Source organism: Nestor notabilis, unplaced genomic scaffold, assembly GCF_000696875.1.
Source record: "Nestor notabilis isolate BGI_N333 unplaced genomic scaffold, ASM69687v1 scaffold16451, whole genome shotgun sequence".
In the NCBI taxonomy this organism is placed as follows: Eukaryota; Metazoa; Chordata; class Aves; order Psittaciformes; family Psittacidae; genus Nestor; species Nestor notabilis.
Genome location: NW_009914395.1, coordinates 1 through 12220, shown reverse-complemented (window position 1 = coordinate 12220; position 12220 = coordinate 1). Strand labels below are relative to the sequence as shown.

The 12220-nt window shown below is 46.7% G+C and overlaps 1 protein-coding gene across 1 annotated transcript in view; it reads left to right on the top strand.

The window, feature by feature from the left end:
* The window catches only part of HP1BP3 (heterochromatin protein 1, binding protein 3), a 12298-nt gene extending 2929 nt beyond the window's left edge, over positions 1-9369 (top strand). Inside the window, exons 5-12 of the mRNA XM_010023643.1 lie at positions 940-1083; positions 1621-1701; positions 3251-3405; positions 4169-4259; positions 4950-5109; positions 7466-7577; positions 8215-8349; positions 9087-9369. Coding sequence (XP_010021945.1) covers positions 940-1083; positions 1621-1701; positions 3251-3405; positions 4169-4259; positions 4950-5109; positions 7466-7577; positions 8215-8349; positions 9087-9369 — 1161 coding nt within the window. The remainder of the gene's footprint in view (positions 1-939; positions 1084-1620; positions 1702-3250; positions 3406-4168; positions 4260-4949; positions 5110-7465; positions 7578-8214; positions 8350-9086) is intronic.
* Positions 9370-12220: the final 2851 nt, after the last annotated feature.

Here is a 12220-nt window from a genome sequence, read left to right as displayed (position 1 = left end):
CAGCAGGAAACACTGTGTGAGACACGTGTGCTTCTGCCTGGAAGCCCGTGGAGCTGAAATGTGAGTCCATGATGATGATGATGATGATGAGAGGCCCTGTAGCTTATTTCTTTGTTTAGAATTTGTTTCCTCCTGCGTTACATTATTAGACAGGGAGGATGACATAATCTGCTTGATTGCTGTCATCATTTAATTTGGTGTGCCTTCTAGCCACATTTAACTTGATTTACCTTGATTAAGCCATCTATTTGATACGTGCTTTTCTCAGCATTAACTTATTCTAATTCAAGGCAGCTGGAGATACTGTAAACCAGCATTCCAGAGCGGTGTTGGCCTGGGTTTACTGTATCCCTCCTGCTTGTAAGAAGAGCCCTGTGCTGTTGTACTAGTGCTGCTGCTCTCCCCTTGAGGCTTAGTTCACACAAGTTGCCTTCACAGCTGGCCTGGATTCTACCTGCCTTAACTGCAGTATGGCCTTTCCAGCTGCTCTATCTTCAAAATATGGTCTTCAGCTTAGGCTTTTTGCTTGTTTACTTATGTCAAGCCTCCATTATCTTAAAAACCCAGAATTGGCGACTTGTTCTGACTTAATAACTCTGACGTTAGTGCAACAACTTGCCAGTTGTGCAGCAGTGGTTTGCCAAAAGGTGACTGTGTTTTGTAGTACCATTTAGTGGTTAAGCCATTATGTGTAAGTGCTACAGAACAGAGGAGTGATTGACATGCACTTGCTGTGCTGCTGTTGTGTTGTCTGCTCTTTAGCTCAAGTATTTTGTTAGTTATGTTTTATCCTCTTGAGGCATTGTGAGGAAAAGGCCAGCCTGGCATCCTGTGTGGATGTGCTGGCCTGTATGCGTCAGTTCAATTGCTGTTCTCCAATCCCACAGCAAGATCTTTCCAGTGCAAGTGGTTTCTCCTAATGTTCTGCTGCCATTTCAGGCGTGCTTTCAGAAGAGTGGTGCATCCGTTGTTGCAATACGCAAATACATCATCCACAAGTACCCTTCCCTGGAGCTGGAGAGGAGAGGCTATCTGCTAAAGCAAGCCTTGAAAAGGGAGCTGGAGAGAGGAATCATTAGGCAGGTAAGAGCTGCTTTGTGGAGCAGCACTGGAGGTGGTGTTACTGAATTACATAGGGGGTTCTCAAACTCTGTTAGCAGGTCTTTTCCTCCTCATGGAGGTTAATCAACCTCTGTCTCCACTGTGTTAGACACTGACAGGATTTCACTGTTGTTCTGTCACTCAGACATTTTGCCCAGTTGTCTTTTGTGCAGTGTATGACTGTCTCTGGTGTTGTGTCACACAGCATTGCAGCAGCCTGTGTCTTCAAACTGAGTCCAGCACTGTCACTTCTGCAGCAGCACATTTAACACTGATTTATGCTTGTGATGTCTGTTAGGATCTCATGGTCAGGACAGCAGAGTATGTTATTAATGTCTGGCTGTAGTTTCTGATCTTACTGAAGTTTCAGTGGGTTCAAACAGCCTCTGCCATAACAGCCCATCACCAGGGTGACAGTGCAGTCAAAAATCTGTGTAATGATGTCAGTGAGTCTCTTGCAGGTTGTTATTACTCTGGGTTACTTTGCTAAAGACTGAAATGTACTTTCTTTCAAACTAGGTGAAAGGAAAGGGAGCTTCTGGAAGCTTTGTGGTGGTGGCTAGTGCAGGAAAATCTGTTCCAAAAGCCAGAGACAGAAAGGTAAGATGGATCAATTTAAACAATACCCTGAAAGATCTTGCACCGAAACACATGTATCGTACCAAAGGCAGCCTAACCCCAACCCAGACAGTATTCTCCTTGCTGTACTTTTCCTCCCCAAGTACAGTAATTAAAAAACCTGTTCCCTAAAATCAGAAGCAGAAAGTTAGTTTGAGAAATTAAACCAAGTAGAATAATCAAAATCTTAGTTTTAAAATGTTTACATTAAACCCCTAGGCTTTGGTTCAGAGGCAGAAAACTGAATAACCAGGAAGCTCCTCTTCTGTCTTTACCTGGTAGAGAGAGATGCCTCTCAGGTATTGTAAGAGAGCTTTATGCTACTGCTGTTTCTGTTCTATCTGTTGCATGGATAAATGGAAGACTTCAGTCTTCAGGACTGTCAGATGAACATTTTTCCGTGAGCTGTGAGTGCAGAGGGAGGAAGATGACCATGTCCTAAGGCTTCTGGAAGAAAGCTGCTAATGTTGGGTGTGCAGTGTTCTGAGGTAGTGCTATGTGATGGGGGGAGAGGGTTTTGAGCATGGCCCTCACAATTAGTCCAGCTCCCCTGGTCTCCACTCTCTGCTACACTCAGGGTATGAAATATGTTTCTAACACTGTTGTTACAAAACACTTAGCCAGAATTGCTGATCCCCTTGCAGCTTAGATGGGTGAACCCAGAGAGTATTGTAATACATCTGGGGAGACTAAAAGCCCTAAAGCTGAGGGAAATTGTGACACACATGGTGCTAGGGAACAGGAGAAAACTAGTTGCAGTGTAACTTTTTAAATAGAGCTCACTGGCTCCACAAGAAGTTTGAGCAAGACACTTGATAACTGCTAACACATCGCTTTTCTTGTCTGCAGCATATCAGTGTCTTTGTTCCTAGTTACTTTTGTTGGTGGTGAATGCAGCTAGCAGCTGTCTGGTGAGCAGCACCCTCACCCCTCCGACTGTGCAAAGCTGCTGTTCAGCATCAAAGCCATTAAACTTCAGCACATTTCCCCACTGTCTTTTCTGTATAAACAACAGACTTTATTTTTTCCTGCTCATGCCCTCCTCACAGTAACAAAGGGATGGAGGAAAATTCAGATGGGAAAGTTGGCTTCAGTCAGGATTTCATTCTGTCATCTGAAAAACCACTCCTGTTTAAGCTGTTAGTTTCTGGGAAGATTTGAGCTGTGTAAAAAGCCTTCGATGTGGTTTAAGTTTCATGTCGGTGTGTATCATTTTTACCTGTGTCAGAAGAGCAGCAGAGGAAAGCGTGTGTAGAAAGAGGAAGGAAATTAATGTAAAAATACAGATGTTGTTAAATAATCAGCAATTTCTATTTGCAAAACTTTCCTGAGACTCCTATGAAAATTCCAGCCAAATTTGCTTGATTTTCCTTAAGCTGCTCAGCTTTTTAAATTGTTAAAGAATTGCCTTACAGGACTTGATTTTGCAGATCTGTGGCCAGGGTTAGGAGCAGTTCTTCCTTGTCCATTGCTGGTTCAGAAACTGCAGAGTTTTAGGCCCCACTGATGAGTAAAGTTGTGTGTATTTCAGAAGAGCACTTCCACTTCGGCTGCAGAGCAACAAGTCAAGCTGGAAGATATCCTGCCACTGGCTTTCACCCGCCTTTGTGAGCCGAAGGAAGCTTCTTACAGCCTCATCAAGAAATATGTGTCTCAGTATTACCCCAAACTCAAAGTAGATATAAGGTAGGTGCAGGAGTACACTCTCACTCTTGTAAGCAGAGCTGCAGAGGAGCAGTGACACACAGCCTTCTTCTGGCTTTGCCTTGCTTCCCAGTGATCCAGTTCAGTGTTGCAGCAGGCAGGTGGTGCTCTGCCTTGTGGAGCCTGCAGGAAAACTTGAGGAAAAGCTGTGCCTTTTCCTGCATCCCTCCACACCCAATCTTTGTTCCTGACGCCAACATCATGCTCTGAGTACCTCCACCCTTAATCAAAACCAGCTCCCTTTAGCTGTGTGGATGTGGAGCCTCTCCTTGGGACCTCGTCCCTCTTGGTTCTGGATGCTTTAGCTGGCATGTGCTCACATGCTTTAAGGTTGCCCATATGAAGTGTGTGAAAGCCTTGGGAGGAAGCAAACCTAGGAAAGCCCCGTGTGCCACCTCTTGCAGGGGCCTGTACTCGGTCCCTTGTTGTCTGTGAGCTGACTCATTGCCCACCGAGTCCAAATATGATTTTCAAAATGATTAAATCCTTCCAAGTGGAGCTTGTCTGTTTCTGGATGCACAGTGACACCAAAGAAATGTTGCAGTTCAGTTTCCACTAACGTACATTGTTTTTCTCATGTAATCAGCACTTGCTGACAGATCTCCATTTAAAATGCCTGTAGGTAGGCAGATACCACTCGTAAGTACTGCTCTGCTCACACTCTGGATAAAGCCTTGTTTCTCTGTTTGTTTTTGAAGCTGTCAGTGTGTGTGTGTCAGTAAAGCTTTCTCCTCCTGTATTTCAGGCCACAGCTGTTGAAGAATGCCCTGCAGAGAGCTGTAGAGAAGGGCCAGTTAGAGCAGATCACAGGGAAGGGAGCGTCTGGGACATTCCAGGTCAGAGCCAGAGTTCATCTTGTTTTGTTGCTTGTACTGACCACAAGCCTTGGATATAAGTTAACACCCCCTCTCCCCCTGCCCTAGTTTCATTGGGGACACCTTTCTTTAGCAGCCTGTCATGTTCAGTTGTCCACCTATGAAGCAGTAGGACTCTTATTCTCCTCTGGGTCTACATTTCTGGAGCAGCCCCCCTGCCTTCCTTGCTTAGCGTGCTCCTCATGCTGCTTCAGCTCTGACTCACTAGCACAGTAGGGGAGATGGTGGGGTAAGCTTTCCATTCCATCACTAATTGTGGGTGCAGTAGGTACCCCAGATGCCTTGTTCTTGTGGCTGTTCCACAGAAGTCTCTTGAGTACATTTGCTCTGGGGGATGGAAGAAGAGCTGATTTATTTCCTTCCCTGAGTGATAGGCCCTTAAGTGATAGGCCCTGAGTGATAATTGCCACATCCTTGCAGTGTATTTGGGGACTGGGACAATATGTTACTGATAAAAAGCCCTCCAGGCCACTTGACTAGGCCTGTCCTCCCAGTTAAAGCTGGGAGAGCAGCATTCCCCGTGCGGTGTTTAATGTAAAACATATCTGTGCTGATGCAGGAGCGCCGACCCACCTGGTGCAGAGGAGCTTGTCCTGACCTGGTTTGGGAGAATTTTGTCTTGATGCTTTTCTCTTCCTCCTTGGAAAATAGCTGAAGAAATCAGGGGAGAAGCCCCTGCTGGGTGGGACTCTGATGGAAGACGCCATCCTGTCTGCTATTGCGGCCATGAACGAACCGAAGACCTGCTCCACCACAGCCCTCAAGAAGTATATCCTGGAAAACCACCCAGGGACCAACTCCAACCTCCAGGGTAAAGTACCAACCTGTGTGATGCTTCTCTTCTGCATGCTGAAAGAGTCCTGCAGCTGCAGATGTGTCTGTGCAGCACCTTTGAAATGTTCCATTGAGCTTGCTGGGGAGCTGACAGCTGCTCAGCTCTTTGTGCTGCAGAGATGCTCAGTGGTTTTAATTCCCATCAGCTCCTTTCAAGCCTGACAAAGGCTAGTTTGGGACATAATGTATGTTTCTCTTGTCTGTAGCACATTCCCAGGAAGGAGGAATAGTATTCAAGTACTTTTATTGTTCTTAAATCACCAAGTTGATTTCATCTGTCTGTCTCTATTTTGAAAGGCAACAGCTTGGCATAAATGCAGTTCCCAGTTGCTTTTTCTTTAGAGAAGTTGCACAGTGTAACTTTCAAAGCATTCACAGGCACCCCTCTTACTGATTTGCTTGAGGTCCTTCTTCGGCTCTGATTTTTAAAAGGTCAAGCAAGTGAGGAGAGAAACTAATCCTGTTGTATTTGGAAAGAGATTTGGCATGTCTTTGTTCTCAGGAATGACTCTAATGTCTGTTTTGGCTTTTGCATAGCAGAAGCAATACTACCAGACACTTTGAAGCAGATGTTCTAATGGTTTATGTGCATTATTTGGCCTGAGCCCCACTGCAGTAGTTTAACCAGTGCTGGAGGTCATTTGAAGCAGGGTGAGCTCACAGCAGTCTCCACTAGAGTCAAACCTAGAGGTGGATGAGTTTGTTGCTGTGGTGTCATGGTGCTGGTGTCATTCCTTAGGACATGAGCTGGAGGGAGGCTGCTGATCCCACACTTCACCTGGAGCTGAAGCCCAGCAGCAGCACAGCTGTTTGACACAGGACTTACTGACACTGAGAAGAGTGCAGGTTCCCTCACAGCAGCGTGGGCTAAAGAAGCTGCCTGAGGCCTTCTGCCAATTAGAGACTGATGTCAAGTGTGACTTCTTAATCTTGGGGCAGGGAGAAGAGTTTCCAGGCATGCTAAGCACGACTTATTTTCGGGAGCATTGGAAATCTCCCTGGTCCTCAGAGGCCTGTGCTCAGCCAGGCTCGAGTGCTTGTCAGTCTTGCAAGTCACATAAAGAAATTTCAGCTGCAATCTGTTGTTTTCTTTCCCTTTCTGTTACATAAAAGGAATTTTGATGATCTCTGCTCTCTTTTAAGGGCAACCACAGGAAGATCTGGTGAGATGTAAAAGCAGGCGGGTGCACGCTGCAGAGCCAGTGCTCTGCACTCCTCCACTTTTTATACCTCAAAACTGGACTTGACTGGAGTCAAATCCTTTACGTGCTCCTATTTATGTTTGGTAGAAAGAGTAAAACCAGCCTTAGGTTTTATGTGTTGCTCCTGTTCTATAGAAGTGTGTATTTTTAAAGAGTTCTTGAACTATGAGGATCCAAATGTTGCGGCAGTAGTGACTTAATGGATAGGATTGACTCCAGTAGCTGTGCAGGCTCTGCCGGTGCCATTCAAAGTACAGTATTTCAGCAGAAACAGCCTGGTGAAAGTATGGCCTTATCCCAAAGGATTCCCTTGCTGTGAAATGTCAGTGCTTGATAAAAGCCTGGTTTAGGTGTGTGGAATAAGCAGCTGGAGCAAATACCTTTGCATTGGTCATACCCACAGATTCAAGTGACAGTTCAGCCACTGTGTTTCTTTGTATTTTTCCATTTCTCAAGTGAACCTCCTTGGAAGGTGCTTGAGGGCAGCCTTGCTTTTCCCTTGGTTTGGAGGGAGCTAAATATGAAAATGGTCCCTCTAATTCAAGTTGCAAATGGTTTTAAACTGATTAAACAACTTCAGCCCTTTGCCAAAGACCCTCTGTTCTTGCACAGGTTTGGTTACAGTTCTTACACAGTGCACACGGAACAGAAGACTGCAATAAAAAGTGCACTTGTCATATTTCTAGACCAGGTATTTTCCCTTTTAAAAAAAGCAAAACAAAAACACAGAGTGGGGAAAGATGCACCACATATGACATTTAGGGCATAAGGAGGGTAAAACGAGGGTAAAGACTTGCTTTATCAAACACTTTGGAGAACAGGCTGTAGGAAGTTGAGATTTGGGTTAAATTTGGACAGCAGTAGTTCCATGCCACACCTGAATGCATTTGTGAAGGAGCATCCCTTGATGGGGACATCAAAACCATGCACTGTTCTTGACTTCATCCTTTGGAGAATTTAAAGCCACACTTGCTAAGTGCTCTGCAGGTGTCCTAGCAAAGGAGACTTCATCCTGACTCTCCAGTTCTGATTTCAGAGGACTCTGCAGGGAGCAGCAAGGTCAGACAAGTGGATAAAGATAGTAACAACCTTCCTCTGATTATTTTTTTTATTTGATTTTTATATTCACAGTGCATCTACTGAAGAGAACCCTGCAGAAATGTGAGAAGAATGGCTGGATGGAGCAAATTTCTGGAAAGGGCTTCAGTGGAACCTTTCAGCTTTGCTTCCCTTATTATCCTAGGTAAAGAGCTTGGCTGTTAAACAATGTTCAAGACACGTGTTGCAGAGGTTCATGGGCTGACCTATTTACAGCAAAGTTTGTGGAGGGTTTAATAACTGATGAACTACAACATTCACAGAATCCCAGCCTGGTTTGGGTTGAAGGGACCTTAAAGCTCCTCCAGTTCCAACCCCTGCCACAGGCAGGGACACCTTCCACTAGAGCAGGTTGCTCCAAGCCCCTGTGTCCAACCTGGCCTTGAACACAGGCTCAGTCTTCTCAGATCCTCTGTCGTGGTGCTTTTTTTTGCAAGGTGGAGGCTATTTAAGTGTTTCTGTGCTAAAACAAGTTCACGTGAGCAGGCAGTGTGGTGTTAATGCAAGGGTGCTCACAATGAGTAGGACCCAGCTGTTTCTTAATGCTGATGTGGAGGAGAGGTGGGAGGAGGGAAGATGACCTAGATTAGCTATTGCGAGACTAAAACAGCCTTTCTTCTGCTGGGAGTGTACATTGTGCTGGGCCACGTGGAGCCCAGGGATGGTGATCTAGTGTCCCACAAAGAGCCGAATGGCAGCATAGTCTCTGCCAGGGTTAACCAAGGTTTGCTGGAGTCGTATCCTTAATAGCAAGTCACACTCTGACAAGAACCCTCTTGTAGCCCAGATGTGCTCTACCCAGAGAAGCAGCAGGATGAGGACTCTGAGGAATCCGATGAGGAAGAGGAGGAATCTGAGGAGGAAGAAGAATCTGAAGAGGAAGAGTCTGAGGAGGAAGAGCCACCACCAAAGAAGAGGTACGGCAGCATGAGAGAGAAATGGGTTTGTTCAGATGATACAGGTGACTCTTGGTTTGTCTCGTGGTGTGGTTTATCCACGGGGCTGTTGCTCAGAGGTGTTGGAAGAAGTTTCTGATAATGCTTTGCTCCAGAGATACTGATCTCCCCTATTCCATAATTTGAAGCTTACCCCTTTTTTTCCTCCAAATGAGGAGAGAAATTTTATTCTATGTATTGCCTTTACTCTCCTAAAGTCACTTTTTGTGCTTTACAGAAGTGTGACATTTCACAGGGGACTTTCCGGATTTATTAAGTGTTTCCTTATCAGTAAGTGTTATTTGCAGTCCTGTAGCCAGATTTGAAGCCTGTCTTCCTCACAATGTGGATTTAACATTAAGTGTTGTTAAGTATACAATAAAGTAATACAATTCCATGTGGAGAGGAAGGTGCTCAGGTCTCTGAACTGTCCTGACAATCGACTTTGATTCATTGTCGTTATTTGTGTGTTCACATGCTTAATGAAGGAGGTGGAAACCTCTGTGGCAGAGCACTGTGGGCATTGAGAAGTGCTGAGCGTGGCAAGATCTGCCAGCGGAGTTGTTGCTCTTTGGGATTTAGCTAATGAAATGTGCTGCTGCATAAAGCAACAGCCATGGTAAAGGAGGAGGATGCCAAGATGCAAACTGACTACAGCAGCTCTGCCCCGGGTGCCATTTGTGCCTCCACTGAGCTCTTGTGCTGTCTCTCTCTGACAGGATGCAGAAGAGGCCACCCCCAAAATCACGGAGCAGGGCCCCTCCGATGAAGCGAAGAGAGTCCAAACCCAAGCCAAGGAAAACCCCCGCCGCCAGCCGGGGCAAAGCAAAGCCCCCCACCAAGGTTAAAACCCCTGCTAAGAAAGCCAAACCAGCAGCCCCAGCCATCAAGAAACCCTCTGGTGGCAGCTCTAAGAAAGCAGCAGCCAGCGGGAGGAAGGAAGTGAAACCCTCTGCCAAGGGCAAGTCCACCATGAGGAAATCTCTCCGGGCAAAAAAGTAAAACCTTTGCAGTGTCAGGGAATGGTCAAATCCACAATCTTGTTTTCTAAGTCCAACATGCATTTGTATTTTAGTTCTGATGCTTCAACACTTCTTTTAAGGGTTTTTTTGTTGGTTTTTTATTTTATTTTTTGTTTTCTTGAATGATGAGGGGAAAAAAAGCTGCGAATTAAATCAAAGCAACCCGAGGAGTTGTTAGAGCTCAATGCTGGGCCTCGTGCCTGCCCCTCCCCTGGAACAAGTCATCTGTAGTTTCTGCAATAATGGTAGGACTTCTTCTAGGGCGTATATAACCTGTACATTTTCTGGTGTTCCTCTTGGGTTGGGGGCTGGGGAGGGGGGGGTTGGCTTTAAACATTCTTCAAAGAAGATCTTTATGTCTTTAGCCAGCGGGAACAGGATGACTGGGGGAATGTGTTTCTTAAAGAGAAGGTACAAGGGCAAAAGAGTCCTCCCCAGATCCCCTGCATGACGAGGTCCTTATCGCTTCTGTGAAGAAGCAGTGTATATACAGCACTTGCACTGAGTCCTGGGGGTGCTGCTTTCTGCTCGGCTGGTAGAGGGGCAGGCTGAGGAGGTGGCACGTTTGGCTCCTTCACACCAGCAAGGTTTGTCTGATGGTGAGTCAGATCTTCAGTAATCACCTACTGCAGCATCCACTGATTGTCTGATGCCGGGGGGGCTCCAGAAGGGGTAGTTCTCGATTAGGCGGGTGATTTGAATTAGTGTTTCCACGCCACATCTGTTACCTTAAAACCAAAACATATAAAAGTCTTCTTGAAATCCAACTTTCCAATGTTTTTAAAAGATGAAGAGCCTGAGTTTGGTCACCTCTTCTTTACCCTTTTTTAAAGAACAGTTGGAGAGCTATACAATTGCTAATGTAGAGATGTTGATAAGTGAAGAACATGCGGTTTGCTAAAATAAAATGAAACTAGATTCCAGGCCTGTTTTGTGTGTCCTTTCTCTTCCTCACCACAGCTTCCTCCTCCTGGAACTATAGAGAGGAGGGAATTACCATCAGCATGGACTGCTGCAGAGGCAAATCTTTGTTAAAAGCACGTTGCCAGCGTGAAAGAGCGGGGCTGCTTTAGCCTGAGCCCCTGCCAAGTGCTGTAGCTCAACCGACTTGTGACCTTTCTCTTCCCTGGTTTCTCTGGAGGCAAAGGTGAGCAAGTAGAAAGCTCTGGTTGAACCACTTGCTGCTTCTCTTCTCCCTCTGTCCCCCATCAGTGGCCAGTGGGGACAAAAAAAGACGAGCTGAAGTCATCCCCTGCTCGACAGAGCCAGCACCTGCATTCAGAGTACTCTCTACCTTGTCCTTGGGCACCAGTGATTCCGTTGTGACCTGAGAGTTTTCATTCACCGTGCTTTGGGAAAGAGCTTTGCACGTTACATGCTGAGAGGAGAGGCAGTACCTCTAGAAATTAAACGCAAAAAAGGGAGAAAACAGCCTTATTGAGTTTATTCTTTTCAGCTGCTGTCCCAGGGTGCTGCCTTGAACAACAGGGGCGTTTAGAAAACCCTGTCAGAAATGGCCTCAATTGTTGCCAGCCCCGTAGGGAGGGTGCAGATGGGGAGTTAACAAAAATCACAGTGATGGAAACTGGGAGGGTGAAAGTCCTGATCAAAGGGTGACCCACAGGGTTGCAGAGCAATTAAAAGCATTAGTTAATGGCTTTTTCTAAGGGGGACTTGTACCGGAACAGAGGGGTTTGAGGCTTCAGGGAGCCAAGTTTGAGAAACCACTTCACTCAGGGAGAGGTATTTACAGAGACATTGAGCCCTGTGCCAGCTGTGGGGCAGTTTGTGACTTCCCTCTTCCCAGCATTCTCACACTAACCACCCCATGGTTAAAACACTGGTCTGGATAATGCCAATGTTTCACCCATGAGAGTGGCTTAGTTTTGCTGCGGGGCACCTCGAATTAGAGCATTGTACTGAAAACAGCCATTAGCTCCCTCGGTCACCACCAAACTCTTTGGTTGAGGTTTAATTGCTAATTAAGTGGTTTCTGTGCACTGAGCCAAAACAAGAACTGTGGCTCTGGTTGTGTTTAATCTGAAGGACCAATCCTTGTCTCCTGAGAGCAGCAAGTGGGATTGAACAGGAAAATCATCATCCCGTGGCAGTGTTGCTGGTGGAGCTCTCCTCCGTCTCCGCTTCCTGGCCAGCCTGGGCTCCGATATGTTATTCCTCGGCCCCATCTGTCCTCCGTGTTCCATTTTTCCGCTGTTTCTCCGTGGGTTCTGCTGGGGCATCTCACAGCATCTCCAAGCAGCTGATGCTGGCGGTGGCCCAAGGTTGGAATGCTGCTCTCTGGACTCTTGCATCCTCAGGGATGGAGGTTTTCAGGTGCACCCTGAGGGGTTAGACCCCAGCTCCTCCCCAAACTGTTGCTTTCCCTTTCCAGGAGCCAAGCACATCCCTGAGGCTGGGGACAGCTTTTCCTTCAGCCAGCTGGAGGATTTTGGGCACCTGAGGCTCTGCATTTGCAGTGAGGTCAGAGCCATCCCTCTTTATGTTATTCCCAGCATAAGCAGACAGGGGTAAGCAAAACTCCCCAGGGAATTTAGAAACTGGGGTGAAAAGGGTCTGAGCATCAGGGCAGGGGGTGGCGAGCAGTGACCACGTGTGTGCGTGGCGGGGTTAGAAATCACTTCTCTGCTGGGCACGCAGGAGGAGAGGAGAGAAAAGGGGAGAGAGGGAAAAGAATCCGATGCAGCCACGTCTTCCGAAGAGCCCGAGCGCTGCTGCTGCTGCTTCCAAGAGACGGAGAGAGCCGGGGAGGTAAATTGCAGTGATTCATCGTGGGCAGATCGGAGGCAGGAAATGGGAGTTCGCTGCCTGCC